This window comes from Oncorhynchus clarkii, unplaced genomic scaffold (assembly GCF_045791955.1).
Source record: "Oncorhynchus clarkii lewisi isolate Uvic-CL-2024 unplaced genomic scaffold, UVic_Ocla_1.0 unplaced_contig_3996_pilon_pilon, whole genome shotgun sequence".
NCBI lineage: Eukaryota > Metazoa > Chordata > Actinopteri > Salmoniformes > Salmonidae > Oncorhynchus > Oncorhynchus clarkii.
Genome location: NW_027258020.1, coordinates 156,479 through 173,747, shown reverse-complemented (window position 1 = coordinate 173,747; position 17,269 = coordinate 156,479). Strand labels below are relative to the sequence as shown.

Genomic DNA, 17,269 nt, shown 5'->3' with positions numbered 1-17,269 from the left:
ACCTAAAAAAAAACTATTGTGTGAGCGCCACCTACCGGCCTGGGGGGTAAGGTGCAGCTTGATGAGTCTCATCTGGTTATCATTAGTCTTACCAGATACCACAACATCGTATTTTAAATCATGAATGCCGTTATAGTTGTGAATTACAGTGAAAGCGGACTATAGTTTGTTTACCTACAAATATTTCAAACGAATTCATCCCACATTGTCAATCTTATTTTATTAATAAAAGGCATGAAAAAATGTAAAGTCATCTTACAAAACATAAGTAAAGGGATAGTTACAAAATGACACATTGGTTTCCTTACCCTGTCAGCGGCCTATGGACAAGGTATGACAGCACTTCATGCTTTGGTTTAGTTTCCCACTGTTTCTACACGCTAACATTTTTGCATGAACCCATCATTTTAAATTATCTTTATAAAATGTTTTTATTATAGAAGTACTGTATAAATCATATCCTAATTTTATAAATAAGAAATATAAAATGGAATCTGTCAGCAGATAATAAATACCTTTCTACAAGAATATATTTTTTAGCATAATTTACTGACAACGAAGGACATAGATTGCTTTCATTCAACCATATGAACATCACGTCTCGTCACATACCAGGGCTGGATTTCCTAAAAGCATCGTAGCACTAACTTTAATTCCATTGAAACTAAATGGACGAAAGATGATCATAGTGCTACGATGCTTTTTGGGAAACCAGCCCAGATCCGTACAGTCATTTAGAGAAAGGGAGATTTGAAACCATCTACAGTATCATGTGGCTGAGTGGCCAGGGCCAGGTCATTTAACCAGGGCCAGATCATTTAACCAGAGCCAGGTCATTTAACCAGAGCCAGGACCAGGTCATTTAACCAGGGCCAGGTCATTTAACCAGGGCCAGGACCAGGTCATTTAACCAGGGCCAGGTCATTTAACCAGGGCCAGATCATTTAACCAGGGCCAGATCATTTAACCAGGACCAGGTCATTTAACCAGGACCAGGTCATTTAACCAGGACCAGGTCATTTAACCAGAGCCAGGTCATTTAACCAGGGCCAGATCATTTAACCAGGGCCAGATCATTTAACCAGGACCAGGTCATTTAACCAGGACCAGGTCATTTAACCAGGACCAGGTCATTTAACCAGAGCCAGGTCATTTAACCAGGGCCAGATCATTTAACCAGGACCAGGTCATTTAACCAGGACCAGGTCATTTAACCAGGACCAGGTCATTTAACCAGGACCAGGTCATTTAACCAGGACCAGGTCATTTAACCAGGGCCAGATCATTTAACCAGGGCCAGATCATTTAACCAGAGCCATGTCATTTAACCAGGGCCAGGTCATTTAATCAGGGCCAGGTAATTTAACCAGGGCCAGGTCATTTAACCAGGGCCAGGTCATTTAATCAGGGCCAGGACCAGGTCATTTAACCAGGGCCAGGTCATTTAACCAGGGCCAGATCATTTAACCAGGGCCAGGACCAGGTCATTTAACCAGGGCCAGGTCATTTAACCAGGGCCAGATCATTTAACCAGGGCCAGGACCAGGTCATTTAACCAGGGCCACGTCATTTAACCAGGGCCAGGACCAGGTCATTTAACCAGGGCCACGTCAATTAACCAGGACCAGGTCATTTAACCAGGACCAGATCATTTAACCAGGACCAGGTCATTTAACCAGGACCAGGTCATTTAACCAGGACCAGGTCATTTAACCAGAGCCAGGACCAGGTCATTTAACCAGGACCAGATCATTTAACCAGGACCAGAAATGACTAAGTCAGATATATGGATAAGTTAACCCTCTCTCTCAGCAGGCTATGTACTGTATGCATGTGTCATTTAGAGTAGTGAAGTTGCCCTAGATGCTGGTCTGGGGTCTGTTTTGTGTTTTTAACCTCTAATGGTTAATTAAGATTAGGATTCGGGAGGGCAAGCAGATCCTAGATTAGCTTTGTCACTCCTGGGTGGTCATGGAGACAGAGAGGAGTTCCTCTGTAGCTTTGTCACTCCTGGGTGGTCATGGAGACAGAGAGTTGTTCCTCTGTAGCTTTGTCACTCCTGGGTGGTCATGGAGACAGAGAGGAGTTCCTCTGTTCTGAGGAGGCCTCTGTTGTACAGATCAATCTTATTCATCATTCTCTGCTTGGCAGGGTTGTCCACTATACTGAGGGAAGAGAAGCTGAGGTCACCTGAAACATAGACAGAACAATTTGAATTAAACCAGTATGTGACTCTGACTCAACATTGGCAGCTGTGTAAAGAAGAAATGATCTCTGAAATCTTAATTTTTATACAACCAGGTTCTAAAGCTAAAACAGTGTTTTTACTTGATCCTTTGACCAGACCTGGATAAACTCCAGGCCCTCGTTACAGTCTATAGGTAGTTAGTCTATAGGTAGTTAGTCTATAAGTAGTTAGTCTATAGGGAGTTACAGTCTATAGGGAGTTACAGTCTATAGGTAGTTAGTCTATAGGTAGTTAGTCTATAGGTAGTTACAGTCTATAGGTAGTTACAGTCTATAGGGAGTTAGTCTATAGGTAGTTAGTCTATAGGTAGTTACAGTCTATAGGTAGTTACAGTCTATAGGTAGTTACAGTCTATAGGTAGTTAGTCTATAGGTAGTTAGTCTATAGGTAGTTACAGTCTATAGGTAGTTACAGTCTATAGGTAGTTAGTCTATAGGCAGTTACAGTCTATAGGTAGTTAGTCTATAGGTAGTTAGTCTATAGGTAGTTACAGTCTATAGGTAGTTACAGTCTATAGGGAGTTAGTCTATAGGTAGTTAGTCTATAGGTAGTTACAGTCTATAGGTAGTTACAGTCTATAGGTAGTTACAGTCTATAGGGAGTTACAGTCTATAGGTAGTTACAGTCTATAGGTAGTTAGTCTATAGGCAGTTACAGTCTATAGGTAGTTAGTCTATAGGTAGTTACAGTTTATAGGTAGTTAGTCTATAGGTAGTTAGTCTATAGGTAGTTACAGTCTATAGGTAGTTACAGTCTATAGGTAGTTAGTCTATAGGCAGTTACAGTCTATAGGTAGTTAGTCTATAGGTAGTTAGTCTATAGGTAGTTACAGTCTATAGGTAGTTATAGTCTATAGGTAGTTACAGTCTATAGGTAGTTAGTATATAGGTAGTTACAGTTTATAGGTAGTTAGTCTATAGGTAGTTACAGTCTATAGTTATAGTCTATAGGTAGTTACAGTCTATAGGTAGTTAGTCTATAGGTAGTTAGTCTATAGGTAGTTACAGTCTATAGGTAGTTACAGTCTATAGGGAGTTAGTCTATAGGTAGTTAGTCTATAGGTAGTTACAGTCTATAGGTAGTTACAGTCTATAGGTAGTTACAGTCTATAGGGAGTTACAGTCTATAGGTAGTTACAGTCTATAGGTAGTTAGTCTATAGGCAGTTACAGTCTATAGGTAGTTAGTCTATAGGTAGTTACAGTTTATAGGTAGTTAGTCTATAGGTAGTTAGTCTATAGGTAGTTACAGTCTATAGGTAGTTACAGTCTATAGGTAGTTAGTCTATAGGCAGTTACAGTCTATAGGTAGTTAGTCTATAGGTAGTTAGTCTATAGGTAGTTACAGTCTATAGGTAGTTATAGTCTATAGGTAGTTACAGTCTATAGGTAGTTAGTATATAGGTAGTTACAGTTTATAGGTAGTTAGTCTATAGGTAGTTACAGTCTATAGTTATAGTCTATAGGTAGTTACAGTCTATAGGTAGTTAGTCTATAGGTAGTTACAGTTTATAGGTAGTTAGTCTATAGGTAGTTAGTCTATAGGTGATTACAGTCTATAGATAGTTATAGTCTATAGGTAGTTATAGTCTATAGGTAGTTAGTCTATAGGTAGTTACAGTCTATAGGTAGTTATAGTCTATAGGTAGTTAGTCTATAGGTAGTTAGTCTATAGGTAGTTACAGTCTATAGGTAGTTATAGTCTATAGGTAGTTACAGTCTATAGGTAGTTACAGTCTATAGGTAGTTAGTCTATAGGTAGTTACAGTCTATAGGTAGTTAGTCTATAGGTAGTTACAGTCTATAGGTAGTTAGTCTACAGGTAGTTACAGTCTATAGGGAGTTACAGTCTATAGGGAGTTAGTCTATAGGTAGTTACAGTCTATAGGGAGTTAGTCTATAGGTAGTTACAGTCTATAGGTAGTTACAGTTACAGTCTATAGGTAGTTACAGTCTATAGGTAGTTACAGTTACAATCTATAGGTAGTTACAGTCTATAGGGAGTTACAGTCTATAGGTAGTTATAGTCTATAGGTAGTTAGTCTATAGGTAGTTACAGTTACAGTCTATAGATAGTTACAGTCTATAGGTAGTTACAGTCTATAGGTAGTTACAGTCTAAAGGTAGTTACAGTCTATAGGTAGTTACAGTCTATAGGTAGTTACAGTCTATAGGTAGTTACAGTTTATAGGTAGTTAGTCTATAGGTAGTTACAGTCTATAGGGAGTTACAGTCTATAGGTAGTTATAGTCTATAGGTAGTTAGTCTATAGGTAGTTACAGTTACAGTCTATAGATAGTTACAGTCTATAGGTAGTTACAGTCTATAGGTAGTTACAGTCTATAGGGAGTTACAGTCTATAGGTAGTTACAGTCTATAGGTAGTTACAGTCTATAGGTAGTTACAGTCTATAGGTAGTTACAGTCTATAGGTAGTTATAGTCTATAGGTAGTTATAGTCTATAGGTAGTTATAGTCTATAGGTAGTTATAGTCTATAGGTAGTTAGTCTATAGGTAGGGCATTGGGCTTAAACCTGGTTAGGTAAGGTGGTGAGGTATAACTCCTGGTCCCAAACATAATACTTGCCTTGAGGGAGGTCTGAGGGGCAGGGAGTAAACCCATTGGCTCTACAGTCTTCACAGCCCAGTCCATTCACCTCAGCTGAACAGCTACATTGGACTGGCCAGCTACCGTAAAGATCCACTGGCTCTCCATTGGTCTGTAGGCTCTGGTCAGCCTCATCAGCCCCTAGCCCTGCTCTTTCCCCAGCCCCCTCCCGTGACAGGTGGTTGCTCCGCTCCCCACTGCCCAGATAGGTGACCTCTGACTGGCTACACTCACAGGGCCCTCCCTGGGCTGGAGCTGGCTGTGGGTTCTCAACGGGGTAACTGTGCAGCTCATCATCCTCCACAGGCACACTGGGGCTGGGGTTGGAGCTGGGGCCCTGTCCCATCTGGGCAGGAGAGGCAGGGGGAGCTGGGGCCTCGTCGGTCAGCGTGTGGGGCTGGTCTTCAGGTGGGCACGGCAGGGGAAGCAGCTGGCTCAATACCTGTAACACCTGGAACAGGTTGGGGGAGATCACCCATTTCATTACTGTAAAAGACAATGTGCTGTCAATGATTTACCTGTAAATAAAAGCAGTAATCGAGTATGACTCATAAAGTCAATATTTACTAAGTCCACAAATGTTGAGAGGCTGTAAATGACTTCAGTTCTCATTTGTCTAGTCAGCCCCTCACCTAGCTACAGTATTCACCTAGCTACAGTATTCACCTAGCTACGGTATTCACCTAGCTACAGTATTCACCTAGCTACAGTATTCACCTAGCTACGGTATTCACCTAGCTACGGTATTCACCTAGCTACGGTATTCACCTAGCTACGGTATTCACCTAGCTACAATATTCACCTAGCTACGGTATTCACCTAGCTACGGTATTCACCTAGCTACGGTATTCACCTAGCTACAGTATTCACCTAGCTACAGTATTCACCTAGCTTCAGTATTCACCTAGCTACAGTATTCACCTAGCTACAGTATTCACCTAGCTACGGTATTCACCTAGCTACGGTATTCACCTAGCTACGGTATTCACCTAGCTACGGTATTCACCTAGCTACAATATTCACCTAGCTACAGTATTCACCTAGCTACGGTATTCACCTAGCTACGGTATTCACCTAGCTACGGTATTCACCTAGCTACAGTATTCACCTAGCTACAGTATTCACCTAGCTTCAGTATTCACCTAGCTACAGTATTCACCTAGCTACAGTATTCACCTAGCTACGGTAATCACCTAGCTACGGTATTCACCTAGCTACGGTATTCACCTAGCTTCAGTATTCACCTAGCTACAGTATTCACCTAGCTACAGTATTCACCTAGCTACGGTATTCACCTAGCTACGGTATTCACCTAGCTACGGTATTCACCTAGCTACGGTATTCACCTAGCTACAGTATTCACCTTGCTTCAGTATTCACCTAGCTACAGTATTCACCTAGCTACAGTGTTCACCTAGCTACAGTATTCACCTAGCTACAGTGTTCACCTAGCTACAGTATTCACCTAGCTACAGTATTCACATAGCTACAGTATTCACCTAGCTACAGTATTCACCTAGCTACAGTATTCAGTCCAGACCTAAGAGAACTCTAGTTCTAACGATGCTTTCAGGGAAACAAAGAGTTACTTTGGAGGTGACTACAACTACTTGAAAACAGATCCTCAAAAAATGACTACTTTAAAATAACTATTTGAATACAGATCTCAGGAAGTGACTACATTTCAGAAACCATTGGATTGGCTGCCTTCAACTAATGACAGGACTGTATCAGGAACTGTATGTTGGATTGGCTGTCTTCAACTAATGACATGGCTGTATCTAGAACTGCATGTTGGATTGGCTGTCTTCAACTAATGACAGGGCTGGGATTGGCTGTCTTCAACTAATGACAGGACTGTATCTAGAACTGTATGTTGGATTGGTTGTCTTCAACTAATGGCAGGGCTGTATCTAGAACTGTATGTTGAGGATAGAAATAGAATGAATAGAGCCCAATCTCCTATCCTATTCCAATATGACAGTCATATTTCATCTACACAATACATTTCTACGTGAACATTCTGTAAATGTCTAATCTCCTGAATGTCATTGCCCCAGGTGTACATTATCAAGTCAAACCAATTAACCAATTATATTGTTTTTTACAGATAAGTATAAGTTGTGATGCTCAACTACAGATGTAGGATCTTACTTTGATCACACTTATGTTGCTGAGAATTTTCCCGCACAGCAGAAAATGCAAACTTGTAGTGTATTTGAGATTTGAAAAGGCTTCTAAAGTTTGTAATATTAACTTTAACATTTCAGATTTGATTTGCCCTAATGAAAAAAATGTGTCAACCAATACAAAAATGTCCATTTACGATAATCCACATAATAATTCACATTTCCTGTTGCTGAGGATTATTTTCCTGCTGTAGCAAACTGGCTCAAACTAAGATCCTACATCTGTACTGTATGACTCTTTTAACAGGCCACTGAGGTGGTTGAAGGCTGCAATTCATTTTATAATACCTGAAAAATACTGTAGAGTAATTCAAATCCATTGGCAAACAACGTCGAACCTCTTTGTCCGTCTGACAGGAAGTGTTCTTGTTTGAAACACACACTACACCATCTTTAAAGGGATACTTTACTCAGAATATAAACGAACATGACTTTCCCACCTACCTTGGCTGTGGTTGATTCGAGAAGGCAGTTTTGGTATATTTTGCTTGCTTTCGACACTTAATAGCCATATTTTGTTACTGTTAGCGTTCTAAGTAACGTTGAGCATTAAACTGTTCTTGTGCTGGAGTAAAACAACTTTAATTACCTTGTATTAGCATTTTGTTACATAATAATTTGGTAATTGCATAGCTATTAATTTATTTTACCAGGTAGGTTGACTGAGAACACATTCTCATGTACAGCAACAACCTGGGGTTATAGTTACAGGGGAGAGGAGGGGGATGAAAGAGCCAATTGTAAACTGGGGATGATTAGGTGACCACGATGGTATGAGGGACAGATTGGGAATTTAGCCAGGACACCGGGGTTAACACCCCTACTCTTACAATAAGTGCCATGGGATCTTTAGTGACCACAGAGAGTCAGGACATCTGTTTAACGTCCCATCCGAAAGACAGCACCCTACACAGGGCAGTGTCCCCAATCCCTGCCCTGGGGCATTGGGATATTTTTTTAGACCAGAGGAAAGAGTGCCTCCTACTGGCCCTCCAACACCACTTCCAGCAGCATCTGGTCTCCCATCCAGGGACTGACCAGGACCAACCCTGCTTTGCTCCAGAAGCAAGCCAGCAGTGGGATGCAGGGTGGTATGCAGGGTGGTATGCTGGGTGGTATGCAGGGTGATATGCAGGGTGATATGCAGGGTGGTATGCAGGGTGGTATGATGGGTGGTATGATGGGTGGTATGCAGGGTGATATGCAGGGTGGTATGCAGGGTGATATGCAGGGTGGTATGCAGGGTGGTATGCAGGGTGGTATGCAGGGTGGTATGCTGCAATAAACTGGGCTTTTTTGTAACTAATCTACACAAGAATTGTGACTGTTCCTTATTCCATTTAATAACGCCATTATTGTGTAATTATAAAGACATTTCCAAAGTCCCATGTAACAACAATGTTGCTATGGTAATAATTACAAAGTTACTACATACAAGAACTGGATGTCAAGTGTTACCGTATAACCTTATGTCACTCATTACCGTATAACCTTATGTCACTCATTACCATGTAACCTTATGTCACTCATTACCGTGTAACCTTATGTCACTCATTACCGTGTAACCTTATGTCACTCATTACCATATAACCTTATGTCACTCATTACCGTGTAACCTTATGTCACTCATTACCGTATAACCTTATGTCACTCATTACCGTGTAACCTTATGTCACTCATTACCGTATAACCTTATGTCACTCATTACCGTGTAACCTTATGTCACTCATTACCGTATAACCTAATGTCACTCATTGCCGTATAACCTAATGTCACTCATTACCATATAACCTTATGTCACTCATTACCGTATAACCTAATGTCACTCATTACCGTATAACCTAATGTCACTCATTACCGTATAACCTAATGTCACTCATTACCGTATAACCTAATGTCACTCATTACCATATAACCTTATGTCACTCATTACCGTATAACCTTATGTCACTCATTACCGTATAACCTAATGTCACTCATTACCGTATAACCTAATGTCACTCATTACCGTATAACCTAATGTCACTCATTACCATATAACCTTATGTCACTCATTACCGTATAACCTTATGTCACTCATTACCGTATAACCTTATGTCACTCATTACGAACATATTTGTCAGTCATTTTGTTAATCTCCTCTAATGTTGAGGTGATTCCATGTCCCTCATGTAATTTCATTGTAGGCTATAGGCTATATTAAGATTTATATGTGAGAGCCCTCCAAACTATGTGCTTATGATCATATATTTAGACTAATTCAACTAACTCTTATTGTTTTGGGTTCTTCATCGAATATTTGGCAGCCACCAAATAAATATTTTTGAGTTTTTCAAATAACTTGCATATATTCAAATACCTTCAAATATGATTTGGTTATTTGCGAGGTATTATTTTCCTGAGACCTGTATTTGAATATCAAAAAACAATATTTGCTATCTTCAACTAGCTCAAACTCTACCTAAACTATATTCGACTACCTCAAATTCTAAATATCAAATTCTAAATAAACTATCTTCAACTAGCTCAAACTCTACCTAAAACTATCTTCGACTAGCTCAAACTCTACCTAAACTATCTTCGACTAGCTCAAACTCTACCAAACAAACTACAAAATATAACTATTTTCTGCCCAGGTCAGATTCAGGTCTGATTCAGGTCTGATTCAGGTCTGATTCAGTGGAAAATCAAACAAACAGTCCTACCTTGAACCTTGACTCTAAAAGTCAGGTTCATGTCCCTATTCTCACATTTACCCAACTCAGTAAAGTAGAATTGAATTGAAATGAAGTAAATTGAACTGGATTGCATTGAATTGTATTGAGTTGACTCACATTCTCCATGGTGGGTCTGTTGCGTGGTCGTGTAGAGGTGCAGTCCAGGGCTAGACGCAACAAGGTAAAGGACATAGAGTGGGGACAAAGACCAGCTCTCGGGTCCAGATACTGAAGACAGGAGTCTACACTGCCAGTGTCTTCCACCTCTCCACGTAGGACGTTTCTCTGGACGGGAGGCAGGGAGGATGAACCAGAGCACATGTATCCAGCAACACAGCATTATTTCATGTGTTTAGCAAGCATTTTAATACAATGTGCAATTTCCGTAAGTAACAAAATGTCATTCTAGTCTTACCAGCAGGGTGTGTCTAGGAGTCTCCTCTCTAGCTTTCCGTCCCGTTATAATTTCCATTATAACCTAAAGAACAAATAGCTTCTTATTAACAGGTTCTGGTCATGGACATCCAAGCCATTCACAAACAGCTATGTTCTGGCATTCAGATCAGTTTATCTAGTATTAGTCGCAAGTAGCTGACAAAGACCACGTCTGTTGAAAGAGGATTGTTGTGTCACGCGCTCCCTAACTCACCACTCCCAAGCTGAACACGTCCAGACTGACGGACAGCTTTCCGTCTCGTATGTATTCCTCCGGCAGGTAGCCCAGGGTTCCGAAGGTCGTATCCAAGGTAACGGTGCAGCTCTGACTGACGGAGTGGGGTCTGAGACGGGCCGTCCCAAAATCAGACAGCTTGGGCTGCAGCCGCTCGTCCAGCAGGATGTTAGAACTACACAGAGAGAATAGGCTTTTGAACTCAGGTGTGACAGGGTTCTTTAGAACTACACAGAGAGAATAGGCTTTGGAACTCAGGAGTGACAGGGTTCTTTAGAACTACACAGAGAGAATAGGCTTTGGAACTCAGGTGTGACAGGGTTCTTTAGAACTACACAGAGAGAATAGGCTTTGGAACTCAGGAGTGACAGGGTTCTTTAGAACTACACAGAGAGAATAGGCTTTGGAACTCAGGTGTGACAGGGAGTCAGTTAAGAACAAATTCTTATTTACAATGACGGCCTAGGATCAGTGGGTTAACTGGTCTAGGAACAGTGGGTTAACTGGTCTAGGAACAGTGGGTTAACTGGTCTAGGAACAGTGGGTTAACTGGTCTCGGAACAGTGGGTTAACTGGTCTAGGATCAGTGGGTTAACTGGTCTAGGATCAGTGGGTTAACTGGTCTAGGAACAGTGGGTTAACTGGTCTAGGAACAGTGGGTTAACTGGTCTAGGAACAGTGGGTTAACTGGTCTCGGAACAGTGGGTTAGCTGGTCTAGGAACAGTGGGTTAACTGGTCTAGGAACAGTGGGTTAACTGGTCTAGGAACAGTGGGTTAGCTGGTCTAGGAACAGTGGGTTAGCTGGTCTAGGAACAGTGGGTTAACTGCATTGTTCAGGGGTAGAACGACAGATTTTTTTTACCTTGTTAGCTCAGGGATTTGATCTTGCAACCTTCCGGTTACTAGTCCAATGCACTAAACACAAGGCTCTCCTGCCACTAACCACTAGGCTAGGGGGTGAAAGGGGGTGAGGTGAGTGACTAGACTAGGGGTTTGAGCCGGTACCTTGTGATGTTATAGACTAGAGGTTTGAGCCGGTACCTTGTGATGTTATAGACTAGAGGTTTGAGCCGGTACCTTGTGATGTTATAGACTAGGGGTTTGAGCCGGTACCTTGTGATGTTATAGACTAGGGGTTTGAGCCGGTACCTTGTGATGTTATAGACTAGGGGTTTGAGCCGGTACCTTGTGATGTTATAGACTAGGGGTTTGAGCCGGTACCTTGTGATGTTATAGACTAGGGGTTTGAGCCGGTACCTTGTGATGTTATAGACTAGAGGTTTGAGCCGCTACCTTGTGATGTTATAGACTAGGGGTTTGAGCCGGTACCTTGTGATGTTATAGACTAGAGGTTTGAGCCGGTACCTTGGGATGTTATAGACTAGGGGTTTGAGCCGGTACCTTGTGATGTTATAGACTAGAGGTTTGAGCCGGTACCTTGTGATGTTATAGACTAGAGGTTTGAGCCGGTACCTTGTGATGTTATAGACTAGAGGTTTGAGCCGGTACCTTGTGATGTTATAGACTAGGGGTTTGAGCCGGTACCTTGTGATGTTATAGACTACAGGTTTGAGCCGGTACCTTGTGATGTTATAGACTAGGGGTTTGAGCCGGTACCTTGTGATGTTATAGACTAGGGGTTTGAGCCGGTACCTTGTGATGTTATAGACTAGGGGTTTGAGCCGGTACCTTGTGATGTTATAGACTAGGGGTTTGAGCCGGTACCTTGTGATGTTATAGACTAGGGGTTTGAGCTGGTACCTTGTGATGTTATAGACTAGGGGTTTGAGCCGGTACCTTGTGATGTTATAGACTAGGGGTTTGAGCCGGTACCTTGTGATGTTATAGACTAGAGGTTTGAGCCGGCACCTTGTGATGTTATAGACTAGAAGTTTGAGCCGGTACCTTGTGATGTTATAGACTAGAGGTTTGAGCCGCTACCTTGTGATGTTATAGACTAGGGGTTTGAGCCGGTACCTTGTGATGTTATAGACTAGGGGTTTGAGCCGGTACCTTGTGATGTTATAGACTAGGGGTTTGAGCCGGTACCTTGTGATGTTATAGACTAGGGGTTTGAGCCGGTACCTTGTGATGTTACCACAGACCACAGTGCAGGGCTGGGCCATGTGTAGGTGATGTACAGCCTTAGCCGTCCCCTTGATGATGTCCAGGCGCTCCTGCCATGAGAGAGGAGGCACTGCGTTCTACAGAGAGATGCAGGAAGGGAAACCTGTTAGCATTTAAACACCAGTACACCTACTACCATACAGTCTGTCCACCGCAGAGACAGATACGCTGATATGTTCGGCATTGAAATAGAATAGAATAGTAGTTTAGTAGAATTAAATGGAAGATTATTGTCCATCGGAGGACGGAAATTTGCCTTTACAGTAACACAACCTACAACTAGAATAGGTAACACAACCTACAACTAGAATAGGTAACACAACCTACAACTAGAATAGGTAACACAACCTACAACTAGAATAGGTAGCACAACCTACAACTAGAATAGGTAGCACAACCTACAACTAGAATAGGTAACACAACCTACAACTAGAATAGGTAACACAACCTACAACTAGAATAGGTAACACAACCTACAACTAGAATAGGTAACACAACCTACAACTAGAATAGGTAACACAACCTACAACTAGAATAGGTAACACAACCTACAACTAGAATAGGTAACACAACCTACAACTAGAATAGGTAACACAACCTACAACTAGAATAGGTAACACAACCTACAACTAGAATAGGTAACACAACCTACAACTAGAATAGGTAACACAACCTACAACTAGAATAGGTAACACAACCTACAACTAGAATAGGTAACACAACCTACAACTAGAATAGGTAACACAACCTACAACTAGAATAGGTAACACAACCTACAACTAGAATAGGTAACACAACCTACAACTAGAATAGGTAACACAACCTACAACTAGAATAGGTAACACAACCTACAACTAGAATAGGTAACACAACCTACAACTAGAATAGGTAACACAACCTACAACTAGAATAGGTAACACAACCTACAACTAGAATAGGTAACACAACCTACAACTAGAATAGGTAACACAACCTACAACTAGAATAGGTAACACAACCTACAACTAGAATAGGTAACACAACCTACAACTAGAATAAGTAACACAACCTACAACTAGAATAGGTAACACAACCTACAACTAGAATAGGTAACACAACCTACAACTAGAATAGGTAACACAACCTACAACTAGAATAGGTAACACAACCTACAACTAGAATAGGTAACACAACCTACAACTAGAATAGGTAACACAACCTACAACTAGAATAGGTAACACAACCTACAACTAGAATAGGTAACACAACCTACAACTAGAATAGGTAACACAACCTACAACTAGAATAGGTAACACAACCTACAACTAGAATAGGTAACACAACCTACAACTAGAATAGGTAACACAACCTACAACTAGAATAGGTAACACAACCTACAACTAGAATAGGTAACACAACCTACAACTAGAATAGGTAACACAACCTACAACTAGAATAGGTAACACAACCTACAACTAGAATAGGTAACACAACCTACAACTAGAATAGGTAACACAACCTACAACTAGAATAGGTAACACAACCTACAACTAGAATAGGTAACACAACCTACAACTAGAATAGGTAACACAACCTACAACTAGAATAGGTAACACAACCTACAACTAGAATAGGTAACACAACCTACAACTAGAATAGGTAACACAACCTACAACTAGAATAGGTAACACAACCTACAACTAGAATAGGTAACACAACCTACAACTAGAATAGGCAACACAACCTACAACTAGAATAAGTAACACAACCTACAACTAGAATAGGTAACACAACCTACAACTAGAATAGGTAACACAACCTACAACTAGAATAGGTAACACAACCTACAACTAGAATAGGTGTATCTGTTGAAGAAAATGTGTGAGCTTGTGCATAGTGGTGTCTCAACTGAAGAGGTAGATCTCACCTGGTCATGCAGTCTGTGGAACAGTGATCCGTTGGGAAGGTAAGGGGTAGAGAATAGAATATCTCACCTGGTCATGCAGTCTGTGGAACAGAGATCCGTTGGGAAGGTAAGGGGTAGAGAATAGAATATCTCACCTGGTCATGCAGTCTGTGGAACAGAGATCCGTTGGGAAGGTAAGGGGTAGAGAATAGAATATCTCACCTGGTCATGCAGTCTGTGGAACAGTGATCCGTTGGGAAGGTAAGGGGTAGAGAATAGAATATCTCACCTGGTCATGCAGTCTGTGGAACAGAGATCCGTTGGGAAGGTAAGGGGTAGAGAATAGAATATCTCACCTGGTCATGCAGTCTGTGGAACAGTGATCCGTTGGGAAGGTAAGGGGTAGAGAATAGAATATCTCACCTGGTCATGCAGTCTGTGGAACAGAGATCCGTTGGGAAGGTAAGGGGTATAGAATAGAATATCTCACCTGGTCATGCAGCCTGTGGAACAGAGATCCGTTGGGAAGGTAAGGGGTATAGAATAGAATATCTCACCTGGTCATGCAGTCTGTGGAACAGAGATCCGTTGGGAAGGTAAGGGGTATAGAATAGAATATCTCACCTGGTCATGCAGTCTGTGGAACAGAGATCCGTTGGGAAGGTAAGGGGTATAGAATAGAATATCTCACCTGGTCATGCAGTCTGTGGAACAGTGATCCGTTGGGAAGGTAAGGGGTATAGAATAGAATATCTCACCTGGTCATGCAGCCTGTGGAACAGTGATCCGTTGGGAAGGTAAGGGGTAGAGAATAGAATATCTCACCTGGTCATGCAGTCTGTGGAACAGAGATCCGTTGGGAAGGTAAGGGGTAGAGAATAGAATATCTCACCTGGTCATGCAGTCTGTGGAACAGAGATCCGTTGGGAAGGTAAGGGGTATAGAATAGAATATCTCACCTGGTCATGCAGTCTGTGGAACAGTGATCCGTTGGGAAGGTAAGGGGTAGAGAATAGAATATCTCACCTGGTCATGCAGTCTGTGGAACAGTGATCCGTTGGGAAGGTAAGGGGTATAGAATAGAATATCTCACCTGGTCATGCAGTCTGTGGAACAGTGATCCGTTGGGAAGGTAAGGGGTATAGAATAGAATATCTCACCTGGTCATGCAGTCTGTGGAACAGTGATCCGTTGGGAAGGTAAGGGGTATAGAATAGAATATCTCACCTGGTCATGCAGTCTGTGGAACAGAGATCCGTTGGGAAGGTAAGGGTATACCAGCCAGTAACGATCCCCATCAGAGTAACAACCCAACAGCTCTAAGATGTTAGGATGCTGGTAGCTGAAAGATAAACAGGCAGATTTGATGATTAGTAACAGGCAGATATTTACCTTTATTTAACCAGGTAAGTCATTGACAACAGATTTTTTTATTTTTTTTTACAATTAGGAGAAGATGTGTGCATGGAAGACTATTGATGTCCTAATGGATTTCAGAGGTAAATATTTACGCAGAAACCATCTAAAATGGAGGATTAATGGAGTAGTTAGACATACAGATGATGAACTTCCATCTCTCTCCTGAATAGATCCCACAACTTCCTCCATGAGGCTTTCTGCACCTGTACAGACCAACGAAGAAGACCAACAAACACTTGAACTGTGTTGCGTATGTCCCCAGTCCTTTTGAAGCACATGACCAAATAAATGTCTAGTTTTATAATGACCTGTATTATATTTCATCTCCATCAAGCCAGGGTCATTTTGAAAAGATGACTTTGATAAATGGAGCACTGTATGGAGTAGGAGTGTCAGTACCTGCTTGAAGAGCTTGACAGCGAAGGTTTCATTTCCCTTCACCACTCTGTAGACAGCAGAGAAGCTGCCCTCAGAGATCTTCATGTCCTGGTGAAAATGTCTAGTTCCCTCTATGACGTCTGAGTAGGTGATCACAAGCCTGTGGTTTCTACCTAGCAACAAAGTGAAAACACTAAGCCTGTGGTTTCTACCTAGCAATAAGTAAAAAACACTAAGCCTGTGGTTTCTACTGAGCAACAGAGTGAAAACACTACGCCTGTGGTTTATACTGAGCAACAGAGTGAAAACACTACGCCTGTGGTTTCTACCTAGCAATAAGTAAAAAACACTAAGCCTGTGGTTTCTACCTAGCAACAGAGTGAAAACACTACGCCTGTGGTTTATACTGAGCAACAGAGTGAAAACACTACGCCTGTGGTTTCTACCTAGCAATAAGTAAAAAACACTAAGCCTGTGGTTTCTACCTAGCAACAGAGTGAAAACACTACGCCTGTGGTTTCTACCTAGAAACAGAGTGAAAACACTACGCCTGTGGTTTCTACAAGGTGAGAATATTTAGAACATACGCAGAGTAACGAGGAAAAACCTCAGCATTCTCACTAGTACTTTGACACACAATGAGTCGTATGGCTACATCTCAAACAGCACCCTATTCCCTACGTAGTGGACTACTTTTGACCCATGGGCACTATTTAGGGAACATAGGGTGCCCATTTGGGTTGCACCCTATGAAACCGGTCGTCAATGAAACCACAAAATAAAAAGAGAAGTGAAATAGGGAATTTAATACCTCTCAGAAGCTTACTCTCATAGGATGTTTCATAGGATAATGCCCTCAATATTATTTATGGGTCTGTTGTAACTAGGGACCATCTCAACACAACCGTCTGTTGTAACTAGGGACCATCTGAACACATCAGTCTGTTGTATCTAGGGACCATCTCAACACATCAGTCTGTTGTATCTAGGGACCATCTCAACACATCAGTCTGTTGTAACTAGGGACCA

General features: G+C 41.6%; 1 protein-coding gene across 2 annotated transcripts in view; it reads right to left on the bottom strand.

Annotated features, from left to right (window-relative positions):
- Positions 1–201: 201 nt before the first annotated feature.
- The window catches only part of LOC139394551 (interleukin-1 receptor-associated kinase 3-like), a 28,572-nt gene continuing 11,504 nt past the window's right edge, over positions 202–17,269 (bottom strand). The window contains exons 5-13 of one of the 2 annotated variants that reach the window (XM_071142644.1): positions 16,262–16,413; positions 16,001–16,065; positions 15,671–15,785; positions 12,517–12,635; positions 10,410–10,605; positions 10,176–10,238; positions 9,878–10,045; positions 4,834–5,305; positions 202–2,190 (exon numbers count right to left, since the gene is read on the bottom strand). In XM_071142644.1, the coding sequence (XP_070998745.1) occupies positions 2,054–2,190; positions 4,834–5,305; positions 9,878–10,045; positions 10,176–10,238; positions 10,410–10,605; positions 12,517–12,635; positions 15,671–15,785; positions 16,001–16,065; positions 16,262–16,413 (1,487 nt within the window). In that variant the 3' untranslated portion in view covers positions 202–2,053. The remainder of the gene's footprint in view (positions 2,191–4,833; positions 5,306–9,877; positions 10,046–10,175; positions 10,239–10,409; positions 10,606–12,516; positions 12,636–15,670; positions 15,786–16,000; positions 16,066–16,261; positions 16,414–17,269) is intronic. The other variant, XM_071142643.1, reaches the window with a different exon arrangement.